The 20,514-nt window shown below is 37.1% G+C and overlaps 1 protein-coding gene across 1 annotated transcript; it reads left to right on the forward strand.

The window, feature by feature from the left end:
- Positions 1–3,256: 3,256 nt before the first annotated feature.
- On the forward strand, positions 3,257–4,155 carry LOC130993523 (dehydration-responsive element-binding protein 1A-like). The gene has a single exon (XM_057918449.1). It carries the CDS (start codon positions 3,339–3,341, stop codon positions 4,026–4,028), a length of 690 nt encoding a protein of 229 aa, XP_057774432.1. The 5' UTR covers positions 3,257–3,338; the 3' UTR covers positions 4,029–4,155.
- The last annotated feature ends 16,359 nt before the right edge of the window (positions 4,156–20,514 follow it).

The raw sequence follows: 20,514 nt of genomic DNA on the forward strand, positions 1-20,514 counted from the left end.
CTTACGAAAACCTAGTCAAACGTGGGTGACTAGGTCAAACGAAAGTCGCGGAAGATCATTTCCTAAAAATTCGGAGCCGCTAGGGTTTCAAAGAATATTCCAACAAACCCTAGAAGGGCAGCGACTTGGAGAGAAAGAAAGGAACGAGGTCAGGGATACGATCCCCAAATATCGGAACGACCAGGGTTTAAGGGGACGTGCCAGGAAAACCCTAGCCGTCAGGCCTATACCTATATATACTACTTCATTAACACAATGGGGGGACACGCCGTCATTAACACTCAGACTGATACTTACGATCATTCTCATTCTAACACATTCTCTAGCATTATTCTGCCTCCACGCTCTCAGCCTTAGGTTTTTCGGTGATCAGATCAACCGGGACGACCCAACGGCCCTCGCTCATTGCTCAATCGCCTTCAACTCCGTCTACTAAATCGATCCTAATCACTATTTCATTTACTTTCAATTGCTTTCAATACGATTTTTATTACAATTGTTTACTGACTTGAGCGTCGGAGGCCCTTCCATCGATACCCCCACCGGTGCTCTTCGGAGGGCTCTAACGTTGCTAGTGGTTTTAGGTTGCTAGTGCCCATCGATTCAGACGTTGCCGACGTCGCTTCCGTGATTGTTGGATTCATCCTCCACAAAATTCAAGTCTCAAAGGAATAAATTAACTCCAAATAGCACACAAATAATAGCTTTGTATAGCTCACCTATCACATTCAAGACTCAAGGCAAAACTATATCATGCATTCCTGAATCAGCTGAACAATTATCACATTCAATACTCAAACTGGACAACTAGACATGCAAACTATTGACCAGATAATTCACAAGAAATCAAGCACCAAGAATTATATATCACATGCTAGAGGGCAAATTGATATCAATAAATCAAATAACACATATTCAATCAACTATGTACAAACCTTAGGTTCAGATAAATGAACTAGTCAGACATAGCACAAGAAAACATAAACATAATTAAAAAGAAAGAAATTGTAAAAACTGAATTAAATAAAACCTGGAATAAACCAATAGCAACAACTTGAATCTTCAATCTTGCATAAATCCAATCCAAGCTCTAAAAACTAGAAAGCAATGAAAATTCTAAAGCTATGAAACTCAAAATAAAAGTCTGGAACACTCAATAGGTCATTAGAGAGATCTATTTATAGTCTCAGGGAAAATACAGAAAACGCATAAAATAAAAGAATCTCGTATGCGCGGCAGTCGGGGCGGCGATCACCGCCCCTAATGCAAAAAAAATTCAGCGGACGACGACCATACTGGCAGTCGCCGGATGGATCGCCATCATCTTCGTATTTCCAATGCCCTCTGTGGCGGGCGCCGTCGAGATCGTAGGCCTCATGCAATATTTCTTCTGCTGGCGGCGCTTGTCGGCTAGGTTGTTGTTGGTCCGTTGTTCCGTCCATTTCCTCATTTTTTGAGCTCGTTTCTTTGATTCTTGCGCTCGGAACACTTGAAACTCGAACCTTAGATCTTCATTATCCATATTTAACTTTCAAAACACTCAAGCCTGTATCGAAATAGCCAAAACTATACCCAAACGTAATATCGCAAAAGCATATAAAACACATACCAAAAGATATCACAATTAGGCATAATCCTAACACTTTAAGCACTAAGATTAAAAAATAATACAAAATGAGTGTTTATCAAGGAATGAACATCTGAACCAATAGAAGCGAATCTTTGAGATTCACAGAGCACAAGCTAAGCGTAGGAATATTTGAATTGACCCCTATGCTCGAAGGCATACAACCTTTGAGCTCGATCAATGATTTGATCATCACTCATGTCACTTCCTTAATTCGCTTGACAATTTTTGTATATGGCCTCCATATCTTGACGTCATTTTGGACGCGTCGAAAGTGCGACTTGATTTGCTTCACGTCCCGTTGAAGGGTGTTGAGAGATCGTTGCTCGTTGTACTTCGTGACAATGCATCCCCAATAGACGAGAGCCTTTCGACTGGCCCTCTTGACGATGTTTAGAGTAGTCTCAGCCCACAATGGGCATATGAACATTGTCTCCGCCGGAGTGTAGCCATCGTGTTACTTTGTCGTCATCAGCATGGACAGTATCTCTGTCACATCATCATCTTGAAAAAATTCTTGTTCAAGTTAATTCCCTCAAGATCCGCTGGAGTGAAGGCGTTTGATTCTTGAGAGAACGGCGAGAAGGCTCTACCAAACGAATTTGGATTGAGCGGCGACAGTGCCGAATTTTGGGGGTGATTGTTCCACCAATTTTCCTAATCATGCTCCATTTTTTTTTATCAAAATAAAAGGAAAGAAAGAAAAATTGAAGATGAGATGGATGAAGAAGTAATTTGTGTTATTGAAGGTTAAAGAGTGTAGTATTTATAGGAAAAAAAGTAAGGAATAAAAAATATAAAATAAAAAGGAAAATTAAGAATGTTGTTGCATTCAACGGCTTTGTCACAAAATGGAAAAAAAGTAAAATATTGAAACAAACAGCTCTTTCCCAGATTTTTAAAAAATTTTTTTTGCCAATTTTTTCTTCGTACCTGGCTGCACACGTCTCACTCTCCTCATGCACATTCAATACGCGCACGCGAGCCGCGCATCGCGCGCTCTTGGCCCGCAAACGAAAATGGGCTCATGCAAACTGGGCTTGCGCTCGCTCTGCAAGTCCTGCTGCGGGTGCTCTAAAGAGAAATTTGCATAATAAAACCTGAAAATTATGGAAAATCAAAAGAAAATCTAAATTTAATTTTTGTATAAAACAAGAGAAATGAAAAACTTTAAAAAGAAAGCAAGGCAAAAGAGAAACTAAAATTAAATTAAAAAATCGATTTATAAAGAAAAAAGGAGAACTGATAGAGATCTTTTTAAAAAAAATAGACTTTTTTTTGAGAAATAAAAAAATAAATAAACTTTAAACAAGCATCATTTTTACATTATAATTTTTCATTTTGTAGATAACAGTATATATAATTTAAGATATTATCATAACCTTTAATTTGATAAATATTTTAATTATATTACAATTAGTCAAATGGTAAAAAAAGAAGTAAAATAAAAACTAAAGAAAAATAAAGCATCTCTCCACACGCTGTGAATACCACGCACCAATGGTGCAGCAGTGCTGTTTTCATCCACGCACACCAAAATGAAAGATGAATTTTTGCCCCTCACCTCGAACCCACCTCCACCCCCACATATACACCTCTCTACTCTCTATATATATGACTCATTCCCCACAAATTCAATGTTCAAACAACTATCCAAACCTCAAACACTAGTTACTCATTCTTCACATTTTATATTTGTCTAAACATATATATGGATATGTCTGGGACTGGGAGCTCCAAGTCAGAGTCCTTCACTGGCGGCGTGTGTTCACCCTCATCATCTTCTTCAACCCCCAGCGGAAGCTCCAGCGCCACTGCTATTCTTTCAGATGATAGACATGTCATTCTAGCTTGCGACAGCCCGAAGAAGCGGGCCGGAAGGAAGAAGTTCCGCGAGACGCGCCACCCTGTGTACCGCGGCGTGCGCTTGCGGAATTCCGGCAAGTGGGTCTGCGAGATTAGAGAGCCCAACAAAAAATCAAGGATCTGGCTTGGCACTTTCGACACCGCCGAAATGGCGGCGCGTGCACATGATGTGGCCGCCATTGCATTAAGAGGGCGTTCCGCTTGCCTCAATTTCGCCGACTCCACATGGCGGCTGCCCGTTCCGGCGTCGACGAGCGCTCAGGACATTCAGAAGGCCGCGGCCGAGGCGGCCGAGGCTTTCCGCCCTCAGTCAGCCGAGGCCGAGTCAGTTCCCGAGGCTGTCGCCGAAGCCGCCGCGTTCACGGAGAATCCATTTTTGATGGATGAAGAAGGTATGTTTGGAATGGATGGATTGGTGTCGGATATGGCTGAGGGGTTGATGCTCTCTCCACCACCCCTCTTCAATAATCACATCCAACCGGAACCCGAACTCGAACTGGAAGATGATATGCCACTGTGGAGTTTTTCTAGTTAAAGTTCCTCACTTAAAAATATGAAACATTAAATTTTTGTTCTACTTGTTTTGGCAAGCTCCAAGGTCAGGAAAGAGATGCACAAATATGGAAAGACATGTTTCTAATAAATAAGCATCATTCAACGCACTCAGATCTTTTAACTTGTCACTAAACTGCTACAACTTTAATTTTGACCCAACATATAATTTAAATACTATGATAAATTATAAAATAAATTAAATGAAAAACATTTCAAATCCAGCACACCATTATTTTAACATATAAAAATTACTATAAATTGAAAAGTAGATCTACATTATTATTCAAAACTTCTTGCCTGCTGGGATTTGTTTAATGGAGTGGGGTTCACTCACACTCTTGAGTAGCGATTGACAGCTCTCGACGGACCTTAAATCCTAGACCCAAAATATCATTAGTTTTAGTATAATCAGGGCTGGAATGCTACGTGATACGTGATAAGACGTGATATTTTTTATTGTGATATCTGTTAAATTTATTAGATATCAATATTATGTTAGGTAAGATATCTAATTTTTTTTTAATTTGTCATATCTCTCAAGTGTGATACAGAATCCAAAAGATATGAATAATAGATAACGGACCATTAATTTCTAAAGGACTTTGAATTTCGAAGCAAACAACATATTAAGGTGTTATATGTATCTATCCCACACTTATCATGCATAGCAAACAAGCCCTAACATATAATCGGTTTCGGTTTTGATGGATAATCACTTTATATTATAATTTATAATTAAAATTATAAAAATATTTTTATATTCCTTCCATACACAAAAAATAGTCTTAAGACGAGACAATATGAGTTTTAATAAAATAATTGAATGTATGGTGTAACGCCAATCTAATTAAAATTTATATAAATATTCATGCAAAAAATCATAAATAAATATTTAATAAATCATGAAATAAATTTTTATTTAAAATACTTTACTCAACATAATATCTTTAAGTAAAATTAAATTCAAAATATTTGATCCGCCACTCAATCTTCCACGTGCCTCCGTTCTTAAAAATTTGAAATTATTAAATCTGAGATAAACATACAAAGTATACTCAATGTGAGACTTCATGCAATAACTGACCAAATTAATAAAATGATAACACATACGACTATAACATTTATAACCTCAAGTCACACAAGTTTCGTATGAATCAACGTTCCGTGAGTATGCGTGTGAATAAGTCAATAATTTCTCTAAACAAGTCAGCGTTCCGTATCAACAAGCATTTCTATCTGAATTCAAATTTTGAAGGATGCGAGATTTTTGACCTATAAAATAAGAACCAATATTAGCCCTTAGATCAATAAAATTGGATGGTCAGATTTCACCTTATTTTTCAGCCCATAAACTCACGTCAGGTTTCTATGGGGCTGTTAAGTAATTTTACCTTAAAAGATTCAGTTACCCCAAGATTGTAGGGATTACATCATTTAATAAAATATTATCTTCTATATTAAATCCAATTCATAAGATTTATATTTTTGTTAGCTTATTTTTTTCACACGCTGCAAATTTACGAGTGTAATTAAGTATAACAGCAAGTAAGATCATATTTCACAGAGATTGATTTCTAATGATTACTACAGAGATTGATTTCTAATGATTACTAAACTATTATCATCTATCTGGATGACAGAAAATAAGGTTTGATTTTTTTAACAATTAAAATAAATGACAGCAGTAATAAAATCCACACAAGTAGAAAGAGACAAAAACTATGAAGAATAAATATCACAAGGCTATGGTTTCAAGAGATTCAGGAAATTAGACAAATTCAGTTCAATAATCAATGACAAGTTCTTCCTAAGCCAATCTCAAAATTAATTTATACCCACTTTTGTGGCATACAAACTGCGGACTACTGATAATACTCATGTTTCCATGGTTTTTTAGTGTTTATATAATGTTAATTTTATAGGAAATTGAGTGTTGGATAGTTGTTTTGTGCTTATATTGCTCTATCTTGTGAAATATGATACTTACTCGAACTTTGATAGAATTTACAGGAATATTAAGTCCGAATTTGAAAAAACGTTCTGAAATAGAAGTTGTACTTCATCTCGATACAAGTTTGTGAGTGTAAACAGATCAAAAATTGAAGTTCGGAAGAGGGAGATATGGCCGAAACAAGAAACTCGCGCGCAATAGTGGCGATTCATCAGCTGAAGAAGGAAATTTGCACGGCGGTCGGCGACCCAGCCGGCGACCGCCGAAAACTCAGTGACGGCGACGACTGCCAGGAAGGTCGTCGAAAAAGGCGGATTTTTGGCCAGGAGCGCAGCGATCACCGGGGAGGCCGCCGCGCATCCGGGAAATCTTATTTTTAGGCGTTTTTTAGTGTTTTTTTGAGCTCTAACTATATTTTTTCTCATGTGCCTATATATAGGTCATTTTCTTGACCTATTAGATTTTTTCTTTATCTTGCTTCACCTCTTTTCATATTTTCTTTCTTTTAGACTTAGAATTTTATTGTTTTTATAGATTAGATTTATTTTCCTGCAAGATTCAAGATTTCAAGATTCAAGCTATCACTTTAGAATTTCTTCTGGGTTTTATCAATTTTATTTATTTTTATTGCTTTCTTATTTATTACTATGACTTTCATTTATTTCCTGATGTCTGCCTAGTTCTTTATCTGATTTTAGGACTTGTAAATAATTGATTGAATTTATGTAATTGATTTATTGATACCTTTTTGCCTTTCGGTTTTTTATTCATAATTCTTGGTGTTTGATTTCTTGTGGATTATATGGCCAATAATTTGCATGTGTACATATTCGCTTTGAGACCTAGCAAAGAAAACTGTTTAGCGGATTCAGAAATATATATATGATATGATTTTAACCTTGAGACCTAGCGGAGATAGGTGGATCATAGGGAGCTATTCTTGTGAGCTGTTGGGAGTTAGTAGATTTTCTTGAGACCTAGCGAAAATAGAGAATTTATTAATCCATTGTCATATGCTGCTCTAGCGAGAGTGTTTGATAATATTTGTGATCTCTCATCAGAACTGGATTAAACTGATAATTAGGATTAATAGGTTGATTATATGAATTTGATTAATAAATTTACATCCCTATGATCAGTATTTTATATATCTGAGTTATTTCTTTTTATTTATTTATTTTATCAGAGTATTTTATTATTTGATTTAATTATTCTCTTGTTTTTATCTGTTTTGTTCTGCTGGGTTCCTGCCCACTACACGGCGCGCAGCTTTCGCATCTCGCCACCGCTGGGTTCATCTGCTATTAGAGAGAGAGAGAGGTCATCGCTACAGGAGCAGCAAGGCTTTGGGAATTGGGTTTGCAGCAGCAGCCGCTGCTCCCTTCTCGTTCCAGTCAGCCCGTCGCTGCCGCCAGATCCGCGACGCCGACGACGTCGCGCGACCTCGCCTGACGAAGCCCGCTGCTCGTCAGCACGCTGGAGAAGCCTGCGTCGAGGGGAGGCGTTTTCAGCAGGGAGAAGCGCCGCTCTCGCTGGACGGAATCCAGCCGGTCGCAGCTCGTAGGCGAGTCGGAGGTTACACCGGCGACCTCGATTCCAGCCCAAAACCCGCAACAGCTCTGGGCGGCGGCTCAGATCTGGTCCGTTTCAGATCTGGTTCTCTGGTTTCCGATCTGGTTTCAGTTCGTCGACGCCCGCTTGCCCAGACCCTAAGCAGCATCTCCTCTGCTGGTCGATGGATCTCCGTTCGCCGGCCGGAATTCATGACAAGGGGGCTCTCAACCTCCCTCCTATCTCCACAAACTTCGATCCTCCACGACCTCTAGACGCCTCTAAGAGGCACTCTCTTCAGCCGCTGCCCCTAGCCGCTGCTGCAAATACAAGCATCGCCACTTCGGCCGTTACTAGCGCCGCCGAAGCTTGTTTGCTGTTACAACTCGATGCTACTAAGATGCACTCTCTGCAGTCGACGCCTCATGCTGATACAGAAAAGCCTTCTGGAGGATTACACGACTCAGAACAGCTCATCCAGTCGTCCAGCGAACCTATCTCTTATGCCGCGAAAGTTCGGCCTACCATTATCAAGAAGCCTGATTTTCCTGTTTATGGCCTTCGTACCCTTCATTCGAAACGTGAGGGGGAGGTCGTTACTTTATCGATCCCGAAATCAGAGTATCAACAGCGTCTAGATGAATTCCAGTTTGCTTTGATCGGGAGGATGATCCTTCGCAAAGGCGACAAGCCGCGTTCGTTCGCGGATATTACGCTAGAGTTGCAGCGTATCTGGCAGTGCTCGGATTGCCAATTCATTCCTATGGCTAAGGGATTCTTTACTATCAAATTCAATACGCTGGAAGCAAAAAAAAAGGCAAAAGGAAATGCGATCCTCCAGCTTTCAACGGGTCACATACGTCTTCGAGAATGGTGCAGATACTTTGATCCTTATAAAGAAACCACATCTCTTGCGCAAGTGTGGGTAAGGGTGTATTACCTCCCGGTGGAATTATGGACTCCAGTTATTATTGCTAATATTGATCGAGCCCTAGGACATCCGTTGCGTATTGACAACGTTTCTGCTAATGGCCAAGTGGGGCACTTCGCCAGGGTCCTTGTGGAAATCAATATGGCGCTGCCCCTTCTCAATTCAATGTACATCGATGATGGTAATAATTCTTTCTACATTGAATTTGGTTTCGAATCTTTGCCGTTGTTCTGTTCTCGTTGTAAAATCACTGGTCATTCCACGGACAAATGCCGGAGAGTTGTGAAAGCAAAAGGCAAGCAGAAGAATGAGGAAGCGGCTGATCAAGTTGAGGAGAATCATGAAAGAGCTACTAAGGTGGATCCCAAGCCTGCTTGGCAGCCTAAGGAACAGGTTAATGAACCTAATGTCAAGGATAGTGATCTTCAGCCGATTGGATTGGAAAAACGTTACGGCGTGTTTCATAAAGATGATGAGAAGGTGGTCGAAACAGATTGCGACAGGGTGGACGAAAACTTTGTTGTTGAGTCTCCCGATATGTCTCTAAATGATGTTGTGCCTAATTCTAGTAGCGGCATACCCACAGCCGCTATTACGACTTCAGCATCTCAGGAAGAGCCTGGCATCGATCGCACCCCTGAGTCTGGTGCTTCAATCGTCCCTCTGCATGATGACTCGACTCATGCAACTGTGCCTCTTGATCAGGTTCGCCCAGCCTCAGACTCAACAGTCGAGCTCACTGAAGCTTCTACGGCCAAGCGAGGCCGAGGGCGTCCTAAGGGCGCTACCAAGCAAGTCGGGAAAGGGGGGATTTCTGATACCTCTATAAAGCAAAGGTTACGACATCCTGCTTCTATCTCCACTCCCGGGGATGCAGCTGGTCTTGCGATGACGGCGGTCTCTTCTCAACGTTGGGGGGACATCATGGATTCTGATATTCAAACGGTCTATCCTCAACGTTGGGGGGACATCATGGATTCTGATATTCAAACGGTCTATCCTCAACGTTGGGGGGACATCATGGATTCTTATATTCATACGGAGGATGATGCTCTTGAATTTTGATTGTCATGGGATTCCTGCTATGGAGCTCCTGCACATTTCTTGACTCTTTTTTCCTCTCACGGTGTTTTTCCCTATGGGTCCTCGCCGTTATGGTTTCGTAGCCCGTTAGTTTGCTATAATTACACTGTGTTAGTTGTAGTTTTTGTTACTAAGAAAATAGTGATGAATTACATGCAAGACTACCGTCCCTGAATCACACTTAAACATATAACTCCTAAAAGTTCCAAGGATTAACGTCCTCACATAAGTCTCAAGTTCCTTTGACAAATATTGACAAATATATTCCGTGTTCTTAGTTCAGACAATAATAATTATCTCTCGATGTCAAATTAATACAAATAATCATGTAAAATTAGTGGTCAATCAATAAAGCAAACAATAAGCACAAGAACACAAAAAGGATAACACAAAAAGGAAACCATCATCTGTTTACTACCAAAACCCTAGAATAAAAGATTACTAGCCACACATAGACATAACTAGCAATGAACAATCAAAAATAAAATAAATCATCCTAATGATAAAACTCAAAAAGTTGTGATAAATCTTCAATTCTTGCTTCCAATCTTCAAGTCTTGCGTCTCTTCAAGTTCTCCAAGTATAAATATGAGCAAAAGTAAAGTCTCTACAATATGTTTATGGGGAGTATTTATATGTCATATGTCTCAAAGTATAGGTCAAAACCGTGTAGGATCGAAAATTAGGTGAAAAACTAAAAAAAATGAGAAAAAATTCGAGCAAAAACGCGCTCCGAGACATGGCTGCGTGATCAGCCCACGTTCGTTGCCGAAAAGTCCGCGGTCTGGGCTGCGGCCTGCACCACGAAGTCCTAACAGCTTTGTGCAACAATTTTATTTCGGCCCGTTCTCCTTCGACTGATGTTCGATTTCTGATCCATTTGCACTCACGAACTCATATTAAGCTTCCATATTTCTGAAAATTTGCTCAAACAACAAGGAAATAACAAGTTCTCGACAATAAACCAATATTCACTCAAATAAACTATCAAACATACAAAATCCTCACAACTTATAAGCGTCAAATATGACATACCAAGAGGCAAAAATGCATGTTTATCAATTTTTTCTGAAACATAAATTAACAAAACCATCATCTGAACATAATTTTTTTCTTTTCTGAACTTTCACACGTTGAATATGGAGAATTCAGATATTGAAGGACGTTTCTTCTTAATTATTACCCCCTCCGTCCCACTATATCTGAGACTCTTTCTATTTTGGGCGTCCCACTGTAAGTGAGACTCTTTCCTTTTTGGATAAAAGTTTTTCCCTTTAAACACATTTTCACTTTTTCACCTACACACAAAATACACCTTTCTTAATTCCTGTGCCTAAAAAAAAGGTCTCACTTACAGTGGGACGGAGGGAGTATTCATTATCATCATTTTACGTTCTAGAGTATAATATATATAGTGTTGTTATTTATACATTCATTCTGTACAACCTTGAATTCACATATTTTCATTTATGAATCCATACAACGTTAGACACTAATTCACAATGTATTATCGAACTTAATTTTTTTTTTAAACATGAATATGACTTTGAAAGAAATTTAGTGCCTAAATTTACTATACAAATCAATGTTTTTGTATAAAACATACAAAATTCATAAGATCAAGCTTACAAACATAAGTTTCAAATTCACGTGTCATCTCGAGTGTTACTAACACAGTAAATGACAAACAACGGAAAATAAAAGATGACGCCAGAAATACTTTCTGCAGAAATAACAATGATGAAATCATTACAAATTACAATATAGTAGAACAAACATATTCTACCTTCTAGATCCTAGAACCTAGTCTTGGAGAATATACAATAACAACCAATCTAAGCCTAGACTAGTTTAACAACATACGAAAAGAGAACAAACATATTCTACATTCTAGATCCTAGAATCTAGTCTCGGAGAATTTACAATTAGAACTAATCTAAGGCTAGACTAGTTTAACAACATACAGAAAGAGAACAAACTATACAGACGTAAATCTACCTAAGGAATTCTCTAACCGAACATAAGATTATTCTAGGAACAATCTAAATAAGACTACCTACACTCGTGTTGTTTGAATCACACAGATTGCACAATCTGTCTGAACTAACAGCGCCTCTGTCAGAAGACGGAGTTGCTAACGCAGGCAGGCATAAAAACACAATTAAGAACAACTTTACAGCTATAAAACTGCCTTAGTCATTCTCAATGGAAAACATGATCAGTCTTCGACTAATTAAGTTAACACCACTTAAACATGTGTTGCTCCTTTAAAACGTTGCAAGAACTGGGCTTGAAGTCTTCACAGATTCCATAATCTGTTCTGGACTCACAGCATCTCTGTCAGAAGATACAACAGCTAACACTGGTAGGTAGAATGATGAACTTAGAGGAGCTCTCGAGTTTGCAGCAAGGGTTCTGGATCTTCAAATGCATAACCTCGTAAATGAGGTCTTCTCTGGTATATATAGACGTTCCACAGATCGTGGACTTCATGGATGATCAATTGCATGAGTTGGGGTAACTTCCTTCAGTAGTTATCTTCATGATATCCATAATCGTCGTTGCCCACTCCTTTTAAAATCACTCCCTCCCCTTTATTGTATAGCCTATAAAATCGTATAATAAAGAAATACACATAATAGAAAGATAAACTGATTAAATAAACCTCAAGGATGAAAATCCGAGTGGTTAAAAATGAGTAACGGTTTTCATGTTTGTTAGTTAGCCAACTAACAAACAACATAACCTATTGGTAACACACCAACAAATACGTGTTCACATCATGTTGGTAACACACCAACTAACACGCTTAAAATGAAAACCTTAACAAACTTTTTTGCTACAAACCACGTGTATCGACTACGGATTCATACAATGTTAACTATGAATTTACAATTTAAAATTCTTGAAAAAAATAATATTAAGAAAAATGAAAATAATCAGACTGTGAGAAACTATGTTTATCGATTTTTAATTTCGTAAGTATGTAATTTGTTCCGAAAATAATAATCGTAGAAAGAAATACACCATTCATTAATTTTTGTATTTTTCGTTGCATGATTTCTATGATGCAAAAGGTGGTGAACTAGCATGCATGCTGATACGAATTCATACACTCAGATTTATGAACTAACTTGCATGGCAGAGAAGAGAGAAGAACTTTCTAGGGCTATATTCAAACATGGTGAAAAAAATGAGAGAGTGAGATTAAATGTAGATTCATTGAATAGATATGGAAAATCTAAATTTTTAGATTATATGCGTGCTTTCCAGTATTAATTAGTTGTAGACAGAAGGTCAAATTTGTTCAATTACAAAATTGTTCTTATCAGTAAAGATGTTATGAATTAACAATACTTTTGAAACGAATTAATCTGAAATGAAAATCTGAATCGTTAATTTGGTATAGCTCTGGGGTGAGAAATTATTCATATTTTATAGTTTAAGGATTGTTTTCATCGTAACCCTACATTGAGAATGTTAAATGTGTTGATAATTGAGAATGTGTGTGAACTCTCGCGAATAAGTCAATAATTTTGATGAATAAGACATTAATTTGCATGAACAAACATTTTGGTTGGGTTTGAATCATGGATGGGGCGAGATTTTTATCATATTAAATAGGGTTAAGGTGCAGATAGGCCCCTCAAGTGGAGGCCCTTAGAGCGTTTCAGTCCCCTTACTAACTGTGTGTGCAAATTGGCCCCCAAACTCAAAAAAACGGTGCAGATCGGCCCCTCTGACTTAACACCGTTATGGGCCGTTAGTCAAGGGGGCGATCTGCACCGTTTTTTCGGAGTTCAGGGGCTAATTTGCACCTTTTAACTTTTTAATTAATTCATCTCTCTCGCTCAAAATTTGATCGTCGTTGTCGCTGATTCAAGCTCCGGCGAGGCCGGCGGAGGGCGTCGCCCCTTTCTTTCTCTCTTGGGCCTTAAACCTCGGAACCCGCCGCCTGGCTTTTCTCGATGAGGAGTCGCCTAGCTTTTCTCGATAAGGAGTCGCCTCTTTATCTCAAATCTGGCGAAATCCGGTGATAAAGGCCGACGATGCCTGTCGCCATCTACACTATCGGCGTGCTGTTGAAGAAGGACGCCTCCAAATCAGAGACCATGGCCAACATGATCTCGATCTCGATTGGGGTCACGATCACCGCCTACGGCGAGGCGAAGTTCGATTCGTTGGGGGTGATTCTGCAATTGGGGGGCGGTGACGTTCGAGGGAGAATTCGAGTTTCCATTTCGATTATGTGATTTTCGGGAGCAATGACGCCAATTTGGAATTCTCGATTTGGGGCTTGGGAACTTGATTTCGTGATTTTCCTCATTTGACGGCGATTGACGCCGGAAAAGTTGGTCGGAGAAGATGAGATGTGATTTTTTTTAATGAACGGTGTGCAGATTAGCCCCCGAACTCCAAAAAGGGAAAAGGTGCAGATTAGCCCCTGAACTCCAAAAAAAAGGTGCAGATCGCCCCTTCTGACTAACGGCCCATAACGGTGTTAAGTCAGAGGGGGCTATCTGCACCATTTTTTTAAGTTCGAGGGCCAATCTGCACACACAGTTAGTAAGGGGACTGAAACGCTCTAAGGGCCTCCACTTGAGGGGCCTATCTGCACCTTAACCCTATTAAATACTCCCTCCATCCCAACTTTAAGTATCCAATTTTTCTTTTTTGGACGTCTCACATTTTAGTATCCATTTATATTTTTAGTAAAAGTAGGTGGGACCCTTACTCCACTTTTATTATTTTAACACTCACATAAAAGATGAGACCTTTATTCCACTCACAACACACTTAACCACTTTATTAAAACATGTGTCACTCTCAAATGGATACTAAAAGTTGGGATGACCTGGGAATAGATACATATGTTCATCAATTTTATTGATTTATTCATTATTCTCATTTATGATGAAAAATAAAATTATCAATTGAACAACACCATATATATATATATATATATATATATATATATATATATATATAGGGGAGGGCTACGGTAAAAACACTTCTTAAAATATAAATATAAACGTTTTTTAATGTACGAATTTTATCCAACAGGGTTACGAATTCATCAAACATGGTTACGAATTGCGAAAAATAATTTTTTGCTACCTTTGGGATTCGAACTCAGGACCACGAATTCATCCAACAGGGTTACAAATCAACCGTAGATCTTGATGATCTAAGGGCTGAAAATCATTTATATTTTATACACTTAAGAGTGTTTTTATTCTAGCCCTCCCCTATATATATATATATATATATGGGCGTTCCAATGAGATCCTCTATATGTGGTGAGATCTTAGATTGATTTGTGGGTGTTGATTTCATGTATCTTATGACTGATATTTATCTAAAGGGCGAATTTTTTTACCAGGGTTTGAATTCTTGAGAGAGCGAAAATTTTGTAATTTTTTTTAATATAGTTATTCATCAGTATTTATAGTCTTATTCAACACTGCCTTATTCATTGTACTCATTATCTCACGAAAATAGTAGCCTCACTGGAATGCACCCCTATATATATATATATATATATATATATATATATATATAGAGAGAGAGAGAGAGAGAGAGATGTTCCATTGAGAATGCTAAATATATTGAGAATTTGAGAATGCGTGTGAGAATAGCAAACAAGTTAATAATTGTTATGAATAAGCATTTTGGTCTGAGTTTGAACCCTGGATTGATCGAGATTTTTATCATATTAAATAGATACGTCTATTCATCAGTTATCCTTGGATTATTCGTAGAATTTATTGATTTATTCACTATTCTCATTTTTCACGAAATAAAAAATTCTAAATAGAACCACACAATATATCTATATATATATATATATATATATATATATATATATAGGGGAGGGCTACAGTAAAAACACTTCTTAAAATATAAATATAAACATTTTTTAATGTACGAATTTTATCCAACAGGGTTACGAATTCATCCAACATAGTTACGAATTGTGAAAAATAAATTTTTGCTACCTTTGAGATTCGAACCCAGGACCACGAATTCATCCAAAAGGGTTACGAATCAACCGTAGATCTTGATGATCTAAGGGCTGAAAATCATTTATATTTTATACACTTAAGAGTGTTTTTATTCTAGCCCTCCCCTATATATATATATATATATATATATATATATATATATATAGGGAGAGGTTCAAGAAAGAACCACAAATGAAAAAAGAACGGAGAACCATTTTCAGCCATTCGATCATCAAGATCTACGGTGGATGCATCATCTTGTTGGATGAATACAAATCCTGGGTTCGAATCCAGAAGGGGGCAATTTTTTTTATTTTTTTGAGTGCATTAATTTTAATAGTGAATGCATTAATTTTTACAGTGGATGCATTAGATTTTATGGTTCTCACGTTCTCACAAATAATGTAGTTCTCTTTAGAACCACACCCTATATATATATGTGTGTGTGTGTGTGTGTGTGTGTGTGTAAAAGATCTGTAGAGAAAGACAAATATTTAGGGAATTGAGAAGAAATCTCGGTCATTTATTTTGATTCATCCAACGATATATATTTATTCTAAATTTATTCATTTCTACATATATTTTGTCAATTTGCAAAACGTTGAACATATTAATAATTTTAATGAACACGTTAATAATTTTGATGAACAAACGTATTTTATTTAACATATTGAAAATCTTGTCACTTCAGGATTCGAACCCCAAACAAAAATGTTTGTTCATGATTTCTCCATGGAATATAACCCTATATATATATATATATATATATATATATATATATATATATATATATATATATATATAATATAATATAGAGTTACGTTTTAGTAAGATTGATATTTCTCGTGAGATGTGAGACTAATGAATGAGGCAGTATATACTGATAAATAAGACATTATATAGTGTTAAATAACGATATTCAAAAACTTAGTAAAATTTTCACTCCATCCAGGATTCAAACCCTAGTAAAAAAATTTCTCATCTAGATAAATATCAGCCATATGATACATTAAATTAACACCTTCAAATCAATTTAAGACCTAATCATATATGAGGGAGATATATATATATATATATATATATATATATATATATATATATATATATAGGGGAAGGCTAAAATAAGAACGCTTCTTAAAATATAAATTAGGAACCATTTTCAGCCCTTAGATCATCAAGATCTACGGTTGATTCATCACCTTGTTGGATAAATTCATGGTCTTGAGTTCGAATCCCAAAGGTAGCAAAAAATTAATTTTCACAATTCATGCCTTTATACAGTTTATTCATGCGTGTTATACATAAAATTCATGCATTTTTGTTGGTTCGTAATTCTTAAAATAAGGGTGGTTTATTGAATAACCGCCCCCTATATATATATATATATAAGGGGGGGAGCTAAAATAAGTGCACTTCTTAGGATATAAACTAAGAATCATTTTCAGCCCTTAGATCATCAAGATCTACGGTTGATTCGTAATCATGTTGGATGCATTTATGGTCATGAGTTCGAATCCCAAAGGTAGCAAAAATTTATTTTTCACAATTCGTACCTTTATACAGCGAATTCATACGTATTCTACATAAAATTCATACATTAAAAATTGCTCTTATTTCTTATTTTAAAGGGTTAAGTACCAAATACCCCCCCCCAAACATTGGGGCCCCTATCGCGTATAGAACCTTATAGTCAGGGTAGGCGCTGTTTACTACCTCAACGTGGCCAAACCTAAGCAACCCCCCCCCCCTGCGTTTTAACACCGTTAAGTCACTGTTAAAAAAATTATTTTTTTTAATTTTTTAATTAAGATGGTCTCTCTCTCTCTCTCCCCCCCCCCCCATCGAGCATCCTCTCTACTCTCCTCTGCGTTCTTTTTCCCTCTTTGCTATACCGTCTCTCTCCTTCCTTTTCCAGTGAGCGTCGCCGGTTCTCGCCGCCTCCGGCGTGGCGAGGCCGGCACCTCCCTTCTTTCCCCTCTTTTCCTTCATTTTCTTCCCCTTTTCCTCAAATCAGAAATAGATCTAGGGTTTCTAATTTCCTCTCCACAATTCTTGTTCTCCAGCGAATAACGCCGCCGCCACCGTTTCTGTCTCAGGTAAGCTCCCTTCCTCACTCTCTCATGATGTCGCGCCGCTGCGCATGCAGTGTCGGCGGTCGCCGCCCTGCTCTCTTCTCTCTTCCTCTATCTCGCTCTGTCATTTTCTCCCTCGCTCAATCTCTAGCTCTCTGTCTCCTCTCTACTTCACTCCCTCAATCTCCCTCTCTCTCTGCTATCGGCAGCCATCGAGGACCACCGTGGCGCGGGCAGCCCGTGTACTGCTCAAATTAATAAATCTCTAATTATTTCTTACTTCAGGAATTGATGGCTCAGACGTCTCCGGCGAGGCAGCCCGTCTACTGCTCAAGACTCTATTTTTTTTACCTTTCTTTTGTTATTGATCTGCTTTCCTATTTAAATACTGTAAAATTAAGGTTTTGATGGTGAAGCTATGCTTATGTTTAATCTGGTGTAGCTATGTCTATTCTGCTTTGATGGTGAAGCTATGCTTATGTTTAATCTGTGAGAGATCTTCGGAAATGATTGTTTGTGTACTGGAGAGAGAGAGAGAGACCATCTTAATTAAAAAAAATTTAAAAATAATTTTTTTAACGGTGACTTAACGGTGTTAAAACGCAGGGGGGATTTGCTTAGGTTTAGCCACGCTGAGGTAGTAAACAACGCCTACCCTGACTATAGGGTCCTATACGCGATAGGGGCCCCAACGTTGGGGGGGGTATTGGTACTTAACCCTATTTTAAAATGTGCTCTCACGGTAGGCCACCTCTATATATATATATATATATATATATATATATATATATATATATATATGGGGAGCGTTCCAAACTTCCAATGAGATCACTCATATATTGTGATATCTTAGATTGATTTATAGGCGTTGATTTAATGTATCCTATGGCTCATATTTACTTGGAGGGGAGTTTTTTTACCAGGGTAATCCTGGAGTGAACGAAAATTTTACTAATTTTTCGAATATTGTTATTCAACATTATACACTGCATTATTTAGCACTATATATTATCTTATTCATTATACTCGGGTCTCGCAAAAAATAATAATCTCATTGGATCGTTCCCCTATATATATGGAGAGCTTCAAATGAAAACAAAGATTTAAAATGAGATCAGAGACTCATTCTCAATCCTTTAGATTTACGGTAGATGCATCATTTTTTTATGGATGAATGCATCACCTGGGTTCGAATTTTAAAGGGATAGCTTATTTTTTTCTTCATTTTTCTCGAGTGCTGCGAATGCAGTAATTAATTTTACACGTCAATACAATGTTCTGAGTTATTTTAAATTGTGGTTTTCATATAATCAACACACACACACACACACACAAATATATATATATATATATATATATATATGAGTCGTTCTTTTAAATTTTTGCATGTGCCAGTAAAAATTAATGCATTCGTTGCTGAATTTATTGCACTCAAAAAAATAAAAAATAAAAATTCCTTCAGGATTCGAACTCTGATGCTATATTTATCCACCAAGATGATACATTCACCGTAAATTTTAATGATGGAAGAGTTAAAAATAATTCTCATAAAAACAAATAATTGATTCATCGATTTATATTAACTTATACATTATTTTCATTTTTCGCAAGGAGAAAAAAGGAAAAAAGTAAAAGAAAACTATTTTAACTTGATCTCCCAAAATAGATAAAGTTGGGAATGAAAGAAAGAAATCAAATATAGACGGACAAATTTGTTTTGTTGTTAATTCCAAGTGCCAGCCAATGAGGTTGCCTATCATCGTAACAGTTGCCATCAATTAATAATGCTTTATAAAGCAAAGAAAATAAAAATGGTCGTCGCACGGATAGGAAGAGGGAAGAGGATGGAATGGAACACATACTCACTCTCGTATGAATTAAATAAGAGTAGAGGTGTGAAAGATTACTAGATATTTCTCAGCCACGAAAAATAAAAATAATGTTTAATAATTAATATGGGACCGACGACATAGAAAGTAACCACAAATTTTGTAATGGTGGCTCCTAGGTTTTGGATGAGCACGTGGGGCCCGCGTTTCTGTGTGGAGAACACCGAATTAACGGTCATCCGGTAGTGAAAACCGGATCTAACCACCTTCTCATCTCTCTCGCCCATTTCCATCAACATAACTACAAATGCGTCAAATTTTGTCCCTTGCTTTATTAGAATAAGCTTGGCCACATGATTTCTCACTTCTAACTACAAACGGGCAGAACCAAGTTAAAATTAATTTGACTTACCATTCTATTATTTTTTGTTTTTGTTACTTATCTTCATTATTTTATGTTGCTTTTACAGTACATATCCATTTTCTTATTTACTTTTGTGATTGCGATGTGATACCAATGTAGTTTAATTTGCAAGCTTTTCTTTTTTGGGTAGAAGATGGAAGTTTTAGTTTTCTCAACTTTGTATGTGTTGGATAATTTAGCTCCTATAATCAGGTTGTACATAAATATTATCATACAATAAAAATTCTATAAATTAATAATCTTCAAATCATGAAATTTTATTAATTTAAAGATACATTAATATATTAATTAAACTCGTCTTAAATTATAAAAATGTGAACCAACAAAAATGTATGAATTGTCTAAATTTTGACAATTGAAATTTGATCTATTCTCATTTGATCCATTCTCTCTCTCTCTCTATATATATATATATATATATATATATATATATATACTCAGACAGCATAAGAGCGAGTAATATGGAATGATCAAGCATTGAAAAGGAGTCAACAATTCTTAATGACAACTTTCTATTGCAGAACTCTGACACCAAATTTTTAAATTTTAATTAGTAAAGTGAAAGATGAAATCCACTTAGACGTAATTTTTCAAGAAAAGACATACTCCCCGTCCACGAA

The sequence above is a fragment of the Salvia miltiorrhiza genome, chromosome 7 (genome assembly GCF_028751815.1).
Source record: "Salvia miltiorrhiza cultivar Shanhuang (shh) chromosome 7, IMPLAD_Smil_shh, whole genome shotgun sequence".
Classification (NCBI taxonomy): domain Eukaryota; kingdom Viridiplantae; phylum Streptophyta; class Magnoliopsida; order Lamiales; family Lamiaceae; genus Salvia; species Salvia miltiorrhiza.